This window comes from Hyperolius riggenbachi, chromosome 9, assembly GCF_040937935.1.
Source record: "Hyperolius riggenbachi isolate aHypRig1 chromosome 9, aHypRig1.pri, whole genome shotgun sequence".
NCBI classification, from domain to species: domain Eukaryota; kingdom Metazoa; phylum Chordata; class Amphibia; order Anura; family Hyperoliidae; genus Hyperolius; species Hyperolius riggenbachi.
The window spans coordinates 148,672,873-148,693,828 of NC_090654.1; the positions used below are offsets into that span (position 1 = coordinate 148,672,873).

General features: G+C 41.5%; 1 protein-coding gene across 4 annotated transcripts in view; it reads right to left on the minus strand.

Annotated features, from left to right (window-relative positions):
* The window catches only part of HSD17B7 (hydroxysteroid 17-beta dehydrogenase 7), a 1,040,537-nt gene that overhangs the window by 155,785 nt on the left and 863,796 nt on the right, over positions 1 to 20,956 (minus strand). For all 4 annotated transcript variants that reach the window (XM_068253606.1, XM_068253607.1, XM_068253605.1 and 1 more), the window contains one exon: positions 10,481 to 10,537. In XM_068253606.1, coding sequence (XP_068109707.1) covers positions 10,481 to 10,537 — 57 coding nt within the window. The remainder of the gene's footprint in view (positions 1 to 10,480; positions 10,538 to 20,956) is intronic.

The window sequence follows — 20,956 nt, forward strand, 5'->3', positions numbered from 1 at the left end:
AGGAGATCTAAACTCTTCCTACTGCTTTCTATAAAAAAAAAAAAAAGAAGAAGAAAAGGGATGGAATAACCATTAGTGTAAGTGTTATGTTATATTTATTAGTGTAAGTGTTTTTTTTATCAGTCTGAGTACATGTTTAGCTTAATTAGAAGCATGGGGGAAAGTCCAGAACTATTGACACAGATATTTAATGTTCTTAAGAAATGTCTGTGTGCCAATGGGTTTAGGGGGATGCAAATATGTTTTAATATAAACTAAATGCTGTAATTGAGTTCAACACCATTGATTATGAATTCTTACTCCATGAGACATACTGTAGACAGAATATGTATGTTGGAATGTAATTGGATAGGAGGTGAGAGGTTTTATGGAAATATCCTAAAATCCAGACACAAATCCTGAGAGGTGTAAATGTACAGCTTGGTTTTTATGAAATCTGGTTGTGGAAGTGATAAGGAAGTTATTAAGTAATGCTAGATAATGATTTTGAAGATAGAGTGTTACGTTTGTGAAATGAGGGAGTTATAATAATAAAATACAAATTGCATATACTACTTGAAAACAAAAAATATGAAGATGCATATAAGTAAGATATTTGTTTAATCATATATGTTTAATGGGACATATCTGGTCTCCTCAGCACTCTTTCACACCAAAAATACTGGAAAATCACAATGTCAACGTCATGGAATCTCTTGTGGTGTGAAACAGTCCTGAGAGTTATAGATTATAATGAATGCCATTGAAAGACATCGCATATAGTAGAAAATGCTGATTAATTATGAAAGAAAGAGATTCTATTTGTTGTAGTTTGAAACTGTATTCATACTGACATGAGTGTATTATATATATGGGTGTTATAGAATATCTCTGTTTTAGTTACTAAAAAAATGACACTTATTTTAGTTTACATTTTTCTTGTTTATATTGCCATAAGTGTCGCACATTACTTTATGAATAATTGGTACAATTGAAGAACTACACAAGTTTTGCAATAAGCACACACCCTCCAAGCTCTAATTTTTTTTTGATAGACATTCGATATCGGTTTGAGAATGTTGTTCTACCTCTTTGGCTCATATAATTTGATGAACTGTGAACTCTTGTTTTATATATCGATTACTAATTTGCCTGCACAAGTGTGGTTGTTGCTAGACCTGTCCACTCGAAGATTCATCTATGATGTCACCTGCTTACCTACAAACTTGGAGATTGTCTACTTTGATTCCATTCTGCTGGGTTACTGTAGGGATGATTCTCTGCTGTAAGGATGAGTCTACATGCTCTGATCTGCTTCTGTGGTGGTAATGGCTACATCTTGTCTTTCTTATTGGTGGTAATGGCTACATCTTGCCTTTGACCTTGGTTTTGAAGTCCTGCATGGGAAGCTGAAAAGCCACACAAACAAACAAAAGCCTTCTCTACTCCTACAAGGGCACACAATGGAATAGGATTTCTCCACCAGGATACTCATGAGGTCCACAGCTTCAAACAAACCAACACATCAAAAAAAGCATGTCCAGGCAACACAGCAAGCAGATCTCCTACCTTCCTAAGTCCTCTTCCCAAGGTAAGGGAATTCATCCTCCTTCCTCAAACAGCAGTAATGTCTTCCAGCTGGCAATCGTTTTTTGCAGACTGTACAAATACTTTAAATGCATTCAGAGGCTGAAATTATACTGACTCCATTGCCTTTCTAAGTGAACTTTAGTAGGCCCCAGGTTTCTGCATATCAATGGAATTTTCACACCTCTCCTAGCAGATTCACAAGGCCAGCAGTTTGCTTTTGTCTACCCCCCATTGATAAAAAACAACAATCAAGGGAAGAGCTTACTTAATCCATTCCTTCTCAAAGAGCAATGTTAATCTATACAGCCAGCTTCTTACTATCTCTCAGGCCATCAAGAGCTGCATCTCACATTGGGAAAAAACAAGCTAATTTGCTGGAATCTCTAGGGATTTTAAATAAAACACACAGAGGAAAAAAAGGTGGCCAGGCCCATAAAAAATGCCACACTCAGACTCAGTCCAACTTCAGGGACCCAGGCCCATTCAAGGGAAAGAACTTTCCAGCGATCTCCAGTGATGTTTACTGGAAATCAGAGGCTGAAAGTAGCAGAAGTTACCATGTCCCTAGTCAGAGATGCAGTAACACCCCGGCAGTGAACCCAGTCGCCAATGCTAAGGCCCATGCAGTCACCGCATTGCTCTGCAATGCCCGCTCTATAAACAATAAGACAGCCATTATTGCGGACCTTATTCAGACATGCGATTTTTCATGCATCACTGAAACCTGGATTGATGCCAATGCGGGCCCCACATTGGAAGCAACCATCCCATACAATTACTCAGTCCTAAGTGAGGGAAGACGAGACCGCAGAGGAGGGGGTGTAGCAATTTGTGGCAAAACAACTCTGCAGCTCAGAGCCCTGAATGTTGGCTCAACAAAGTCTTTTGAATGTATAGGTGCCCAGATCTCAGCTGGTAAAGGCTTCAAAATTTCAGTGGTTTATCGTCCCCCCGGAGATGCTGACATATTCCTACAGGAATTCTCAGAACTTCTGGCAATGCTAACTCTGTCTTATCCGAGATGGATCATCCTTGGTGACTTCAACGTCTGGGCTGATAACACTCAATCACAAAATGCAAATGAACTAATAAATCTCATGGGTGGACTAGGCTTCACACAAGTTGTAAATCTGCTACCCACAGAAGAGGGCATACGCTAGACTTACTGTTCCACCTTGGAATGGACATTAGTAACATAACAGTAACCCCAGTGGTGTGGTCAGACCATCACATAATACAGTTTACTATTGAACATCACCCTATCAAGCAGCTCCTTAAAGAAACAATCAAAATCCGTCCCCTGAATAAATTAACACCGGAGAGGATAACTGCCAACCTGGATTTTACAAATCTGCTCCACAGTCAAATGGACCCAAACACTCTAGTAACCCAGTACAACAACACGATATATGAAACACTTGACAGTATTGCTCCATGGCGCACCAAATCAGCAACCAAAAAGCCGAAAGCTAATTGGTTTGACAAAACCATCATGGATCTAAAAAAGGTACAGACTAACCAGCAAGCTCATGGTGACCCAGAACTCATTGGAGTGTGTAAGGGACTACAATGGTCCTAAAAGCCCACTTACTAAGATGTTAAGAAAAACAAAAATTTGCTTTCCTAAAACAGAAAGAATTTGCGATAATTCAGGTTGGAGTGAGCTCGAGATGCCTCCCAGAGCACCACTGCTGAATATATGCAAATTAACCATTGTACCCTTAGAAGCTAAACACACCTCCAGAACCGCTGGATTGCAATGATGTGTCAGCTTGTTAAATTGTACAGAGCCATAATAATCCAACATGCATACAGACTGTTTCGGATTGTTTGATCCTCATCAGTGCATGGCATGGATTAATTTGGCTCTATGGAGTAGGGCTTGTAAACCGAGAGGTACAGACTAACCAGCAAGCTCATGGTGACCCATGACACATCATTGCAATCCAGCGGTTCTGGAGGTGTGTTTAGCTTCTAAGGGTACAATGGTTAATTTGCATATATTCAGCAGTGGTGCTCTGGGAGACATCTCGAGCTCACTCCAACCTGAATTATCGCAAATTCTTTCTGTTTTAGGAAAGCAAATTTTTGTTTTTCTTAACATCTTAGTAAGGGGGCTTTTAGGACCATTGTAGTCCCTTACACACTCCAATGAGTTCTGGGTCACCATGAGCTTGCTGGTTAGTCTGTACCTCTCGGTTTACAAGCCCTACTCCATAGAGCCAAATTAATCCATGCCATGCACTGATGAGGATCAAACAATCCGAAACAGTCTGTATGCATGTTGGATTATTATGGCTCTGTACAAATTAACAAGCTGACACATCATTGCATTCCAGCGGTTCTGGAGGTGTGTTTAGCTTCTAAGGGTACAATGGTTAATTTGCATATATTCAGCAGTGATGCCAAGGAGACATCTCAAGCTCACTCCAACCTGAATTATCGCCAATTCTTTCTGTTTTAGGAAAGCAAACTTTTGTTTTTCTTAACATCTTAGTAAGGGGGCTTTTAGGACCATTGTAGTCCCTTACACACTCCAATGAGTTCTGGGTCACCATGAGCTTGCTGGTTAGTCTGTACCTCTCGGTTTACAAGCCCTACTCCATAGAGCCAAATTAATCCATGCCATGCACTGATGAGGATCAAACAATCCGAAACAGTCTGTATGCATGTTGGATTATTATGGCTCTGTACAATTTAACAAACTGACACATCATTGCAATCCAGCGGTTCTGGAGGTGTGTTTAGCTTCTAAGGGTACAATGGTTAATTTGCATATATTCAGCAGTGGTGCTCTGGGAGACATCTCGAGCTCACTCCAACCTGAATTATCGCAAATTCTTTCTGTTTTAGGAAAGCAAATTTTTATTTTTCTTAACATCTTAGTAAGGGGGCTTTTAGGACCATTGTAGTCCCTTACACACTCCAATGAGTTCTGGGTCACCATGAGCTTGCTGGTTAGTCTGTACCTCTCGGTTTACAAGCCCTACTCCATAGAGCCAAATTAATCCATGCCATGCACTGATGAGGATCAAACAATCCGAAACAGTCTGTATGCATGTTGGATTATTATGGCTCTGTACAATTTAACAAGCTGACACATCATTGCAATCCAGCGGTTCTGAAGGATCTAAAAAAGAAAGGGCGCAGACTTGAAAGACAGTGGCGTAAATCAGGGTCTGAGGAGCACAAATCTAGCCTAATTCAACACCTCAGACAATATCAACAAGCAATAACCAAGAAAAAATCAGACTTTATCTCGCACAAAATATCTACAGCCAACAACAGAGCTGGTCAACTCTTCCACACAGTGGAATCACTCTGCAATCCTTCCTGCCTAAAAGCCCCAACCACATTCTCCAGGGAAAGGTGTGAAGAATTCTCTGCCTTCTTCACAAACAAGGTGTCTACCATCCGTGCCAGCATTACACCAACATCAATTGACCACTGGACTTTGCATCTGCCTACTACCGTACCACCATGGCAAGTTTTTGACACTCTGAGTGAAGAAGATTTTGGAATTCTCATTCAACGTCTCCGCCCCACTACCTGCGACCTGGATCCTGGCCCAACTGGATCCTTAATGCAGTGCCCAGAGCTGATCAGGCCAGCACTTCACAAAATCACTCAGTGCTCCTTGCAAAGTGGACTTTTCCCAGAAGAACTAAAGAAAGCAATCATAAAACCCCTCTTGAAGAAACTATCACTAAATCCTGATTCTGTAACCAACTACAGACCTGTGGCGAACTTACCATTCCTATCAAAAGTTATTGAGAAAGCAGTCGCCAACCAGCTGGAAGCCAGGCTTACAGATAACAACATCTTTGATACTTTTCAGTCAGGATTTAGGAAAAGGCACAGCACTGAAACGGCATTAGTCCGAGTAATGAATGATCTACTTACTGCAAGGGACAAGGGTGATTGCTCAATTCTGATTCTTCTGGACTTGTCTGCAGCATTTGATACTGTGGATCATGAAATACTAATCCAGCAACTGAAGAATTACTGTGGCCTAAGGGGTACTGTTCTTAGCTGGTTTCAGACCTTCCTATCTGGCAGGACACAGCAAGTATGTCTGGGCACACACTACTCTAATCCAGTGCCACTTCCCTATGGAGTTCCACAGGGTTCTGTACTATCACCATTACTCTTTGCAGTCTACATGCTCCCACTGGGCAAAATAATCCAGAACTATGGCCTAGGATACCATTGTTATGCAGATGACACACAACTGTATCTGTCCTTCAAGCCTGGCACCCAAGACCCATCAGCATCCATAAATGCGTGTCTAGTGGATTTACAAAATTGGATGAACACCAGCTGGCTGAGGCTGAACTCTGACAAAACAGAGGTGTTCAAAACGCTCACCACCTGAAACTAGCAATTGGGGGAGATACTGTACAGTATAAAGACTCTGTGCGAAACCTTGGGGTGATCCTGGATGGAAATCTAAAACTCAAACAGCAGATATCAGCTGTCGTCAAGTCTTCCTTCTTCCATCTAAGAAATATAGCGAAAATCAAACACCTTATCCCAGCTGAAGACCTACCTGCCCTGGTTCATGCATTTGTATCCTCCCGCCTAGACTACTGCAATGCCCTGTTCATCGGATCTACAGAAAAGGTTCTGCGCCCCTTACAGCTAGTACAGAATGCTGCAGCTAGACTCCTAGCCAATGCCCCCCGCAGCTCACACATCACCTCAGTACTGCAAACTCTTCACTGGTTGCCAGTAAAATGGAGAATCAATTTTAAGATCTGCCTGCTGACATTCAAGGCTCTACACCACATGGGACCCAAATACATAGCGGATCTATTGGAACTTTATGCCCCTCCACGCACCCTCCGCTCTGCCAACAAGATGAAGCTGATTATTCCCAGGATACACTTAACATTTGGTGCTCGGGCCTTTTCCTATACAGCCCCTACTCTATGGAACTCACTTCCACAATCAGTACGAGAGGCTCCCTCTCTGGACAGATTTAAAAAAAGGCTAAAAACTCACCTCTTTTCCCTAGCCTTTGAGACTGCATAATGCAGGGTCACAGCGCTTTGAGTCCCCAGGGAGAAAAGCGCTATATAAATATTATTGTTATTGTTATTCTGTGTCATCCTTTGGAAGGAACTCCGCCTCTAACAGCTGTGAGGTCTCTCCAGAACCATCATCTGGGATGAGAAGCAAGTTCACCTTTCCCTGCTCTCTATAGCCTGGCTGCAAGTTCTTCACCTGAAGCTTTTGTTGCGACTTTGATTCCTTGTGGGTGCTCAGGCCACAATAATGCCTCCCACAAGACTGAGTGCGACCATGCTGGTTGCACTTCATGGCTTTTGACTCCCACTGTTACCTCAAGAGCTTGACAGAAGAATATTTGTGATTATTATGAGGGTGGGCTGTTTTCCATCACCTATCATCATCCAGATGGACAATGCTCTTTCATCAGACTATGAACATGAATAAACCGGATTATTGAATATCAGTGGATAAGAGCCATTTTAATTTTTGTTTTGTTCTATTTGTTTTATGAGCTTGGGGGAAAGTAATGAACTGATATTTTGAACTCCCCTAAAGATGAAGAATATTGCTAATTTGAGTGTGTTGCTGTACCTAATGTATGTGTAGTGTATTACTCTAGTTTAAAATGTTCTTGATGCTTCACTTTAGACAATGGTAATTTCTAGTAGATGACACTCTTATTTATTATTAAGTTCTATGAGCAACTTTTAATATTGATCTATCCCTTCAGAATTAATGGAGAAATTGATATGAAAAGGATCAACCTCTCAGTGACCATTTTTGTTTCTGTGAATGCTCTGTTATTTTGAGGACCTAATTTTGTTACTGAGATGTATGAATATTATTATAATTGCATAAAATTGTGTTTATTCTTATCACCCTCCAGATAGTGATGAATAATACTATATTGGACTTACAGCTCTCACTAGGTTTATGCTGTACCGTGGTATTCCTGCCACATAATTTAGATAGAGATTGTGATAATTAATTAGACTGTTATTCCATATATATATACACACATATATATATATACATGGAATAAAAGAGGTGACTGTTATAGATTAATTATATACCTTTAAATTCACTAACTGTATTATTATTATTTAGTATTTGTATAGTGCTGTCATCTTCCACAGTGCTGTACAGATTATATAACAAATGATTCTGTGAGAGTGCACATGACAGTAAGGGCCCTTTTCCACTAGCAATCGCTAGCGTTCGCGCTAAACGCTAGCGATTGCTGAATCGCAAGTGCTGGAAACTTCCCGGCGATTGCGTCCACGATTTTGCTATGCAATGCACTGCATAGCAAAATCGCGGCAAAGATCGCTCCGCGGTGCGATCGCGTTTGAGTCAAAAACGAATCGCGGTAGTGGAAATTACCTACCGCGATTCCTATGTTAAAAAGCAAACCGTAGCGATTTCAAAATCACTAGCGGTTTGCGATTTTGCGATTCAGCATCGCAAACGCCGCTAGTGGAAAAGGGCCCTAAAACAGATATTTTGGGTATAAGCATAGCATTATTGTCCTCTACAGGATGCACAGCATCAAGTGATGCAGGACATGTGATGTTTCACATGATAGAACCAACAGTATAGCGTCTGTTTATTGTGCTCCTTCAATGGTGTATTTGTAACTTGACGTCACATGAGGAAATGAACTTTATGGAGCTGCATTGTTTGTGAAGGGTATAAATGTGGTTGTGTTTCTGTGTTTAGCTAATAAAATCTCTGTTACCTGATGTTTTATTCTCAGCGCTGATTAGGGACCTCATATATGCACACCGATTATGGGATAGGTATGAATTGGGATAAACCCTTTTCACATACACACAATCTGGAAGCAGTTCCCCAAAATACGCGAAACCTGGCAGCGGATCACCCAAAATACAAATAACACCCAAAATACATGTAATCTTGCAGCAGTGGTCCGCCAAACATACACAATCTGGCAGCAGTTTCCCAAAATACACGTAATCTGTTAACAGCAGTTCCCCAAAAATACAGAAAATCTGACAGCAGTTCCCCCAAAATAGGTACCCCGGCATAGGTAGCCAGGTCTATAGGTGTCCCCAGTATAAGTAGCCAGGAGTATAGTTGTCCCCAGAATAGGTAGCCAGGTGTATATATGTCCCCAGTATATGTAGCTAAGTGTACAGGTGTCCCCAGTATATGTAGCTAGGTGTAGAGGTGTCCTTAGTATATGTAGCCAGGTCTATAGGTGTCCCCAGAATAGGTAACCAGATGTCCCCATACGGAGGGGAGGCAGCGCAGAGAAGAGGGAGCGGTGGGCACAGAGGCGGGGAAGGGGGGACGTTTCCCCCTCCCTCACCTTGGGGCTCCCCCTTCCTCTCTCTCCCCTCCAGAACTAAAATTTGTGGTTCTTTCCTGTGAGTTGAGTGATTCGACTCATCACACTGAACCGAATCAGTTCAGTGGATGAGATAGGAACTGCAGCTGCACACTGTGTTCGGTTCAATGTGATGAATCGGATCACTCAACTCACAGGAAAGAACCGGCTCAAATGAACCAATCACTCATGAACCGGACATCACTACTACTTCCCCGCTGCTTGGAACAAGGAAGAGGTAAGTCCCGCACGCTGCCAGCCACCCACACATTTTACTTCTGGAGGGGAGAGTGAGGAAGGGGAAGCCCCAAGGTGAGGGAAGGGGGGGAGACGTCCCCCCTTCCCCGCCACTGTGCCCACCACTCCCTCTTCACTGTGCTCTCTCCCTCCACACATGCTAGGGTGGACGACGTCCACCCTCTGAAAAAAGCAGGTGAACGTCGTCCACCCGCGTTCACGCCCGACTCGACCCCTGGTTGATATCATGCATGGGGGCTTCGCAATCGACCGCAAAACTCTGCCACATAGACGTCCAACCAAAATAGCAGCAAGTAAGTGAAAATGGTGGTAATTTTCCCCCAAATCTGCAAAACTGGTTTTGGCGATGTCACTGTTCCCTTGTATTTATACATATTAATTAGCTCCCCTCTTCTCTCCAGACTCAGGGACCTTTCACACTGGGGTGGTGTGGTATTTTTACCGCACCCCACTGCAGCCTAATGAAAGTCTATAGGGTAGTTCATACTACCCACAGTGCAGTATGCTGCAGCAGAATTGTCCTTTCTAATGCAAGCACATACCTACGTTGCAGTACGGCTCCTGTGGCGATCTGCGCATACCAGAAGTCATGTAAGTCTATGACGATGCAGGGGTTTTAAAAATGTTGGTTGCGCCATGCAGCGTGCATGCGCCAAAGGCTATTTTTACAATACGCTTCCCGCACTTCCGTATTTTCGAACTAGGAAGTGAGTGTAAGAAAACGTCACTTCCTGTTTGGATGTTGGCCAGAAGGGGATTACTGCATATTAACGTGGTAATCCCCGAAGGCCTGTTTTTGGCGGTGCGGTAGCCCGCACCGCGCTGCTGCCGCCAATCTGCAGTCTGAAACCGGCCTAAAAGACAGTGATCTAAGAGGTGATCTAATTATCATGTATAGTAAATGGAAAATCCCACCCCTAAAGACAAAAGACACTTGGTGAGCTCTAAATATACTTTCTAAAGATAAATGGGAATATTTGCTGATCCATGAATATACCATTCAAACAATATAAGGATTTCAAAAAATCATAAAAATACTATGAATCTGCCGGGACACCCCACTGAATCATAGGTCCTTCTCAGAGAATCAGTAAATTTATAGCACACAAGGTGAGAGGATTGGTCTATGAACTACCATACTTTGTTAAGGACACCACTGTTATGTTGAAAGTTTTGAATCAGAAACCTGAACTGTATAACTGTAGAGTACTCTAGATGAAACATAACAATAGTTCTGAAACATTGCATGTGGATACTATAGCAAAATAAAACAAGCAAAAAATTACTTACCAGAGCCTCTGCTCCATTATACGGTGAAATTGTGAAAGAGTTGGTAAATGCACGAATCTGCATAGATCAAAGTAAAAGAAAAAAGTTATGAAAAAGACACAATTCTTGTTAGCCAGTATATTCAAACTATAGCTACAATAGCAATCTTAAATGTGTCTAGCAGTATTTCTGAATGCTACAATTATGTCTAAACTAAAGCTAGGTAAACACATGAGATAAAAGTCTTTGAAAATGAAAAAATCAAAGGCCAATTTTACCTCCTCCATGTAGTATGAGAGTATAACTACACAGTCTATTCTTAAAGTGTACCCAAGGCGATGTGACACGATGAGATAAACATGTGTATGTACAGCACTAAGCATATTAGCCATTTGAGCCGCCCGGACGTGATGCTCACGTCCAGACCGCTGCTCTGCTGAGGTGCCGCGATTCGGCAACGCTCTTACTAGAGGCTTCAGCCTTTCTGCAAATAAAATTTTCTGCGTCCCCCTTGTGCTTCTGGTTAGTGAGAAGCACAAGGAGAAAAAAAAACTCAATCTTGTGGCCAAATAGTAAAACTACATCTACATATTTTTTACATTACAATTTACACATATAATAACATTAAAAATTAACTGTTTATTTCCCACACCAAAATATTAACCAAATAACATTTTTAATGGGAAAAAAAATTACAATTAAAAAAGAACAAAACAAAAACAAATAGTTACCTAAGGGTCTGCACTTTTTAAATATGCATTTGAATGGGGTATACTGCAAACATGTTTTAAATTATAAGCTTGTAAATCGTGATGGACGCAAATTGGAAAAAATGCACCTTTATTTCCAAATAAAATATTGGCGCCATACATTGTGATAGGGACAAAATTTAAATGGTGTCATAACCGAGACAAACGAGCAAATAAAATACATAGGTTTTAATTATGGTAGTGTGGATTATTTTAAAGCTATAATGGACGAAAACTGAGAAATAATGATTTTTTTCCATTTTTTTCTTATTAATCCTGTTAAAATGCATTTATAAAAAAATTATTCTTAGCAAAATGTACCACCCAAAGAAAGCCTAATTAGTGGCGGAAAAAACAAGATATAGATCAATAAATTGTGTTAAGAAGTGATAAAGTTATTAGCGAATGAATGGGAGGTGAAAATTGCTATGATGCATAAGGTGAAAAATCCCTGCGGACTGAAATGGTTAATAACCAGGGTGTTTTACTTGTTTTATTTTGCTGCCTGAAAGAGTTAATTTTTAAGGATGGAAGTGGCAGCTTTTGTCTTGTCAGTACCTTGTCAGTAAACATCACTGATAAGCAAATTACAGCCATAAAAGTTTTCCTAGCAGAATACATTTTTTCTACATATTTCTGAGAGCAGAGGGAGAGAGAAAGAATGAATATAGTTCATGCATTTTCATGGGACACTTAATAGACTGCAACTGAGCAGAGACAACAAAACATTCAATTTACTTTCTAAATGTTTTAGGCTGCTTTCACAGTGAGATGTTACAGGCACACGTTACTGCAGCCTGTAACGCTCCCTAACGCACAGCACTGTAACTGCAATGGGCTGTTCACAGTGCCCACGCACGTGCAGCATGCTACGGCGTTAGAGCGGCTTTGCCGCGTTAGCCTGCTTGCACAGGCGCAGTGATTAGCCACATGGTTAATATTCACTGTGCTGACATCACTGGCGGGACCACGTGATGCGGAGTGTTCCGCTCACGTGGTGTCCACCAGCGCATGCGTACTATAGTACGCATCACGGACACATCAAAGAGCCGCTTAACACGGCTCTTTGCTAACGTCCTCTGCCACCACCACCATGTGTTGTGTTAGGTGCACGTTATGAGACCTTAACGTAGCACCTAACGCAACGTCTTAGTGTGAAAGAATCCTAAATATAAAATAAAATCCTGGGATGACTAAAAAAGTCATTTTTAGGAGTAGGAGGATAAATATAATTGTTTATCTTATCAGTTTATTTTCACCTCAGGTTCTTTTTAAGTTGAGTACATCCATCAGATAAAAATCTGATAAAAATCTTTGCAAACTGAGGAATATATCTGTAGCATAGGTTTGTTGAGGAGGTTTGAAAGACTGATCTTTCTAAAGATGCCGTGCCCATGCAAAATAACAGTTCCTGCAAAAGTTCAGTTCTTGCAAAATGCTATCATAGTCTATGATATCTGGAGATCTCATACACACCTCGTTTTAAGCTGTGTACCCACCTGGGTTTTTTTTTCTCAATGATTTTCCCAATGACCTGTGATTTTTTTGAGCATCAAGTGGTCGTTTTACGCGTTGTTGCGATGTGGGTACATGGCGCATGATTACGCTAATGTTGCTTAGTGTCATGCGATGATAAAAGACCGTCACAGCAGATCGAAACTTTAAGATCCCCAACAATACTGAGCAAAGTACCGAGATCGTTGGAAGTCTCATTTGCACCGCTGTGTAATGCCGCGTGACCCGACGGCAGGAAGATAAATCACTGGATGCTCATCTTGAGGGAGCAGTCGCTTGATCCATCTTCCTGGGTCGTTGCGATGAGTATGAGGCTTAGCAGATATTCATCTGCAAATCAGATCCGGCAGGATGAATCTGAAAGATTGAGAGATAAATATCTTTCATTTGGATCTTTTGAGGTCTTTTGTGAACTTTTTTTTTTTTTTTTTTTTTTACAAATATCTGCAGATTTATTTTTAATTGTTCACTTTTCAAAGATTTATCTTGTGTGTACCCAGCTTTAGTATTCAAAATCTGTGGGTCCTTATACTGCATGGCAGTGGTAAAATTGTCCAGTCACCTGCAGATAAAAATTGGGTGTCTGTATGGACATGGACTTGTGTATGGACTTGGCCTCTAGAAGATAGCAAATAGTAGTTACTGTATACAATACAATACAATAACATTTCTATAGCGCTTTTCTCCCATAGGACTCAAAGCGCTTACGCTCTCTCAGATTCAGTAATTAGTAGGATGAATTATTCACACAACAAAAGTTATATTTCTGCAAATGCCAAACTGAACAGGTGGGTTTTCAGTCTGGATTTAAACACGTCCAGGGATGGAGCTGTCCTGATCTGTTGAGGTAAGGAGTTCCAAAATGTAGGGGCAGCATGACAGAAGGCTTTGGGACCAAAAGTTTCCAAGTGGACTCTGGGTATGACTAGATTATTAGAACCTGTTGATCTGAGAATGCGGGGATTGCTACGCTGCTGCAACATATCTTTCATGTATCCAGGGCCTAGATTATTTAATTTAAATGTCAGAAGGCCGATCTTGAATAGGACCCTCCATTCTATAGGTAGCCAGTGAAGGGAGTGCAGGACTGGCGTTATGTGGCAGTGACGGGGTTGGTTGGTTAGCAGTCTGGCAGCAGTATTCTGTATCAGCTGTAGGCGGTACAAGTCCTTTTTTGGAAGGCCAGTGTAGAGAGCATTGCAGTAATCCAGTCGGGATGTGATGAAGGCGTGGACTAAGGTTGGCAGATCTTCTGGGGGTATGAGGTGCTTGATTTTAGCAATGTTCTTCAGGTGAAAATAGGATGATTTCACCACAGCAGAGATTTGAGTTCTGAAGTTTAAATCCCTCATCAATTAGAACTCCCAGGCTACGCACATGATCAGAGCTGCGTAGATCCGTGCCTCCTATTCCCAGTGGTGAAGACTGCAAGTTAAGTTGTTTTGTTATCATGCTCTGCCCTCCAATCAGAAGGACTTCAGTTTTGTCTGCATTTAGTTTCAGCCAGTTGTCATTCATCCATTTCTGTAGTTCACGTAAGCAGGCGTTTATAGTTAGAGTTGGGTCTGTCACACCAGGTTTGAAGGAAAGATATAGTTGGGTGTCGTCTGCATAGCAGTGGTATGTCAGGCCATGTTTTTGGATTAGTTTTCCCAGCGGTAACATGTAAATCGTGAAAAGCAGGGGAGAGAGGATTGAGCCCTGGGGCACCCCATACTTAAGTGATACAGGGGTGGACAGGAAGAGCCCCATAGACACTTTGTGGGTTCTGCCACTCAAGAAGGATTGGAACCACTGAAAAACTATGCCATCAATGCCGTAGTATTCCTGTAGCCTGTTTATCAAGATGTCATGGTCAACTGTATCAAAGGCTGCAGAAAGGTCTAGCAGTATGAGGATCGAGCACTCTCCTCTGTCTCTTGCCATGAGCAGGTGGTTGCATATTTGGATGAGGGCAGTTTCAGTGCTGTGGTGTTTCCTGAAGCCAGACTGGAATGGGTCATAACTGTTGTTTGTAGGATTTTGGCTTCTAGCTGGAGATAAACAGCTTTTTCAATTAGCTTGCCCAGAAAGGGGAGGTTAGAGACAGATCTGTAGCTGGTCATTGCATCTGGGTCCAGGGAGGGTTTTTTGAGGAGAGGCCTGATGACCAAGATGTTACATTGTCTCTGCTAATGGTCTTCGGCGCTATATTAGGCTCAGATGCTGTAAGTTGGATGGCGGACCTTATAGCGGAGACTTTGTCTGTGAAGAAATGGGCAAATTGGTCACAGAGGTCCTTTGAAGACTCGATATTACATTTTTGATATGGCGGGTTGCAGAGTTTTTCGATTGTGCGGAACAGTTGAGGCTGGTTTGTTAACTGCATTTGCAATCTCTTGTGATAGAAAGGATGATATTTTTCCCCGTGATTACCTTTTGGTAGCTCTTCAAGTGGAGGATTAAGGCATGTTTGTCTTCTGGGGACTGAGATTTGCGCCACAGTCTCTCAAGTATATGTTGGTACTGTCCTTTCAAATCCACAGCCAAAGTGCTATAGAAAACTAATGAAAAAATATTGTTGATAGTTGATTCTGTTAAAAAAAAGTACTAGAAATAAAAATGCAGTGGAGTTGCTTGTAAAATGCAGTAGAAAATGAACACCGAGTCTCATATGCAACTAACCTTTTCTCTTTGTAATAAAACTTTTTATTGAAAGAATTTTCTCCATAAAGACAAAACATTAAAACATATATACAGAATCTGGATACCAGTTGGCAGTTTTAACATATTCAGATATACATTCAATATTACTAGCTGTTTATTGAACAGGTAAAGAAAAAAGGTATATTTAACCAGTATGTCCTTATTATAATTTCTTCTTATTATATCTGCGTTAGTATTCCAGAAGTTAAAGAAAAGGGAAGAGAAAAAGAAGTGGAGGGTGAAACAGGTAAAGAAAAAGAGTAGGAAAGAAAGAACTAGTTTAAAAGGGGGAGGTCACCCAAAGGGAAACCTCTAGAGAAAGGTAAAGATAGACAGAGTTGCCCATATATTACACCAGTTCCGTAAAGTTCGTATCAGATGTAGAGTTGAGCTGAAATTTTCGTAATTTCGCATTACTATAATTACGCATGCGAAATTTGCGATTACGATGCGAAATTAGCGTAGCGAAATTGCCATTAAAATCGTAATTGAAAATACCGTAAGCGTAATTTTCAACGCGAAATTTCGCGTTTCGTTCATGCCGTAATTTCGCATTAAACGCTACCGTAATTTCGTGTTAAACCGTAATGCTCCGTGTAATATAAAAAAGCCGCCGACTTTAAGGGTTAATAGCAAAGCCCCCTTAAATGCTAAGAGCCTCAAATTTGGAGAATATATTAAGGAGATCAGGAAGAATAAGAGGAAATTTTTTTTTTTTCATAAAGACCTTATAGTTTTTGAGAAAATCGATGTTAAAGTTTCAAAGTAAAAATGTATACATTTAAAAACCCGCCGACTTTAACGGTTAATAGCAAAGCCTGCTTAAAGTTTAGGAACACCAAATTCCTAGGGTATATTAAGGGGATCAGTGGGAATAAGAGGAAAACATTTTTTTTCAAAAAGACCTTATAGTTTTTGAGAAAATCGATTTTTAAGTTTCAAGGGCAAAAATGTCTTTTAAATGCGGAAAATGTCAGTTTTTTTTGCACAGGTAACAATAGTGTATTATTTTCATAGATTCCCCCAAGTGGGAAGAGTTTTACTTACTTCGTTCTGAGTGTGGGAAATATAAAAAAAAAACGACGTGGGGTCCCCCCTCCCAGACCTCTTTAACCCCTTGTCCCCCATGCAGGCTGGGATAGCCAGAATGCGGAGCACCGGCCGCATGGGGCTCCGCACCCTGACTATACCAGCCCGCATGGTCCATGGATTGGGGGGTCTCGGAAGGGGAGGGGCAGCCAAGCTTTCCCCTCCCCCTCCGAGCCCTTGTCCAATCCAAGGACAAGGGGCTCTTCTCCACCTCCGATGGGCGGTGGAGGTGGAGGCCGCGATTTCCTGGGTGGGGGGTTCATGCTGGAATCTGGGAGTCCCCTTTAAAAAGGGGTCCCCCAGATGCCCACCCCCCCCTCCCAGGAGAAATGAGTATAGAGGTACTTGTACCCCTTACCCATTTCCTTTAAGAGTTAAAAGTAAATAAACACACAAACACATAGAAAAAGTATTTTAATTGAACAAAAAACATAACCACGAAAAAAGTCCTTTAATATTCTTAATTAACCATTAATACTTAGCTGTCCCTTTAAATAAATGATCCCACGCAATATCCTCGGAAATGTTCTATCAGTTACAATGTAACAAAGTTATTACAATGTAACAACTTTGTTACATTGTAACTACGCCGCACCCGACGTCACTCGCCGCACGGACCCGACAGAGCTCTGAGCTATAGCTCAGAGCTCTCTAAGCATCTTTGTATTTGGGCTCCAAGGAGCCCCATTGGTCCTTAGCAGACCAATGGGGTTCCTTCTGATTTGACAGATGTGGGCGGGGTGGACAGCGGGAGCCGGCGGGGACTTAAGTGTATGCGGCGGGTGAGCGGCGAGTGACGTCGGGTGCGGCGTAGTTACAATGTAACAAAGTTGTTACATTGTAATAACTTTGTTACATTGTAACTGATAGAACATTTCCGAGGATATTGCGTGGGATCATTTATTTAAAGGGACAGGTAAGTATTAATGGTTAATTAAGAATATTAAAGGACTTTTTTCGTGGTTATGTTTTTTGTTCAATTAAAATACTTTTCTATGTGTTTGTGTGTTTATTTACTTTTAACTCTTAAAGGAAATGGGTAAGGGGTACAAGTACCTCTATACTCATTTCTCCTGGGAGGGGGGGTGGGCATCTGGGGGACCCCTTTTTAAAGGGGACTCCCAGATTCCACCATGAACCCCCCACCCAGGAAATCGCGGCCTCCACCTCCACCGCCCATCGGAGGTGGAGAAGAGCCCCTTGTCCTTGGATTGGACAAGGGCTCGGAGGGGGAGGGGAAAGCTTGGCTGCCCCTCCCCTTCCGAGACCCCCCAATCCATGGACCATGCGGGCTGGTATAGTCAGGGTGCGGAGCCCCACGCGGCCGGTGCTCCGCATTCTGGCTATCCCAGCCTGCATGGGGGACAAGGGGTTAAAGAGGTCTGGGAGGGGGGATCCCACGTCGTTTTTTTTTTATATTTCCCACACTCAGAACGAAGTAAGTAAAACTCTTCCCACTTGGGGGAATCTATGAAAATAATACACTATTGTTACCTGTGCAAAAAAAACTGACATTTTCCGCATTTAAAAGACATTTTTGCCCTTGAAACTTAAAAATCGATTTTCTCAAAAACTATAAAGTCTTTTTGAAAAAAAATGTTTTCCTCTTATTCCCACTGATCCCCTTAATATACCCTAGGAATTTGGTGTTCCTAAACTTTAAGCAGGCTTTGCTATTAACCGTTAAAGTCGGCGGGTTTTTAAATGTATACATTTTTACTTTGAAACTTTAACATCGATTTTCTCAAAAACTATAAGGTCTTTTTGAAAAAAAATGTTTTCCTCTTATTCCTCCTGATCTCCTTAATATATTCTCCAAATTTGAGGCTCTTAGCATTTAAGGGGGCTTTGCTATTAACCCTTAAAGTCGGCGGATTTTTTATATTATACGGAGTGTTACGGTTTAACGCAAAATTACGGTAGCGTTTAATGCGAAATTACGGCATGAACAAATAACCATTGTAATGCGAAAATTACGCGAAAATTACGCTTACGCGAAATTTCGCGAAATCCTTCTTCATTACGATTATGTACTTACGGCCATAATCGTAATTACACTAATTACGTGAAATTTCGCAAAATCGTAATTAGGTCATTACGCTCATCTCTAATCAGATGATTAATTGGGTCAAAATTTTATTAGGTAGAGCCAGAATGGCGTGATTGTAAGAAGTATAGGGAGTTGTACCCACACTTTAGTACATGTATGCCCTGCGGGGGTTGGCCTAGAGCTGTCGTGTAGAAGCTTGGCTCAGAGGTGGAACCCCAGAAAGAAGGGCTTTGGCCTCTTCTGATTCCCTGTATTCGTACCAAACCCCCCACTTTTTTGGGAATGCTTCATTTCGGTCGTGAGCGCTATGAAAGAGATCATCTAGTCTACAAACCTCGTTCAATTCAGAAAAAATCTGATTGATGGTTGGAACACTGGAGCTTTTCCAGTTCCGCGCAATTAGTAGTTTTGCTATGATCATTAATGTTCCTGTCAGGTTTTTCTTAGCTTGGGATATTTTCCCTGGATATAAATTCAAGAGAGCTATTGTTGGTTTAAATGGGAGGTTTTCCGAATACAGGGAATTGTTTATGTCAAATATCAGTCTCCAAAACATTTTTATCATTGGGCAGTCCCACCAGATATGGAAATATGTGCCTATGTGGTTCTGGCATCGCCAACAAGTATTTGAGTCACCCTTTCCATATTTAGCGATCAGGGAAGGGCATCTGTACCATCTCATTAGAATTTTGTAGTTCCTTTCTTGGAAAGAAGAAGAAATGGAGGACTTGTGGGTCAATAAAAAGATTTTTTCCCATTGATCGTCCTTCAAATTTTCCCCTAAATCAGTGTCCCATTTTGTGGTTATGGGTAGAAGATGGCTCATGCTGGATGAACATACCACCTCAGAGTATAGGAGAGAAATCTTATGCTCTGTACTTATTGATGACGAACATAATTTCTCGAAAGATGTAAGACCCCTATGTATATGAGATTTAGGAGAAAGGGAGCTATAAAAAGCTCTCAATTGCTTCCAAGTGAACCAATTGATATTAGGCTTATTGTCAGGATTACCAAGGTTTTCCCATTGTAGGATGTTGTTTGAACCTATAATATGACGAATTTGAGGCCAGAATTCACGGTCCCATCCCAAAAAGGAGCCGACCCGAAAACCCACTGCTAGGTGGGGATTGTCAATTAGGGATATGAGGGGGCTTGGGATTTTGGATAATTTATAAGTTTCTCTAATTAGGTCCCATCCTTTAAGAATTACTTGCGGAGCAAGAGCTAATAGTTCTCTTTTAGGCCTCATAATTGGTTTAACCCACAGTAGAGCCCTTGGGTCACATTCAGAGAAGGCCGCATCCAGCACCACCCATTGTTTGGATTGTCTACACTGAAACCAGTCTACTATCTGAGTTAGAAGGACTGTGTGATAATAGGCCCTGATATCTGGAAGGCCCATTCCTCCTCCCTCCTTGGGGCGACTTAATAGTTTGGGGTTGATACGATGAGGTTTTTTGTCCCAAACAAAGTTCAGAAAGCTTTTCTGGATCTTTTTAAGGATAGAGCTAGGTAACCATACTGGTAGGGCCTGCATAACAGAGTAGTTTTGGTAGGACATCCATCTTCAATATGCAAATCCTACTGTACCAAGAGAGATACAGTGTTCTCCAACGATCAAGATCATTGCAAATTTTAGAAATTAGAGGAGGGAAGTTAAGCTGAAACAAATCGTTGGGATTTTTAGAAATAAATACCCCTAAATATTTGATCTTAGTATGTTGCCATTTGAAGGGGAATGTGGCTGCCAGCTGCTGAACCATCCCGTCCGGGAGGGTTATGTTGAGCACTTCAATTTTGGATATGTTGATTTTAAAATTACTCAGCGAGCCATATGCTGCTAGTTCTTGTAAAATGTGTGGAAAGGCTATAGTAGGATTTGAAACATATAGCAGTAGATCATCAGCAAAAAGAGCTAATTTAACTTGTGAGCTTCCATACTGAATGCCTTGGATAGATGTATTTTTGCGACGCGCCACCGCTAGATGTTCCATGCAGATAACATATAAAAAGGGGGGACAAGGGGCACCCCTGCCTAGTCCCATTCCGTACCTGAAAGGCATCCGACAGGGCCCCATTGATCTTAACCCTAGCCGAGGGATTACTATTCAATGCCATGACTCTCTCGATAAATTTTGGTCCAATTCCCAAGTGGGATAGAGAACCTTCCAGAAACTGCCAATGGACCCTGTCGAATGCCTTCTCCGCGTCAACCGAGACCACACAAAGAGGACTCCTGGTGCATTGCACTCTGTGGATAATGGAGATTATTTTAAGGGTATTGTCTCTAGCCTCTCTTTTGATGACAAATCCCGTTTGATCATTATGTATAATTGCAGGGAGAATGGGTTTTAACCTCTCAGCTAGCATTTTAGAATAGAATTTTAGATCTAAATTTATCAAAGA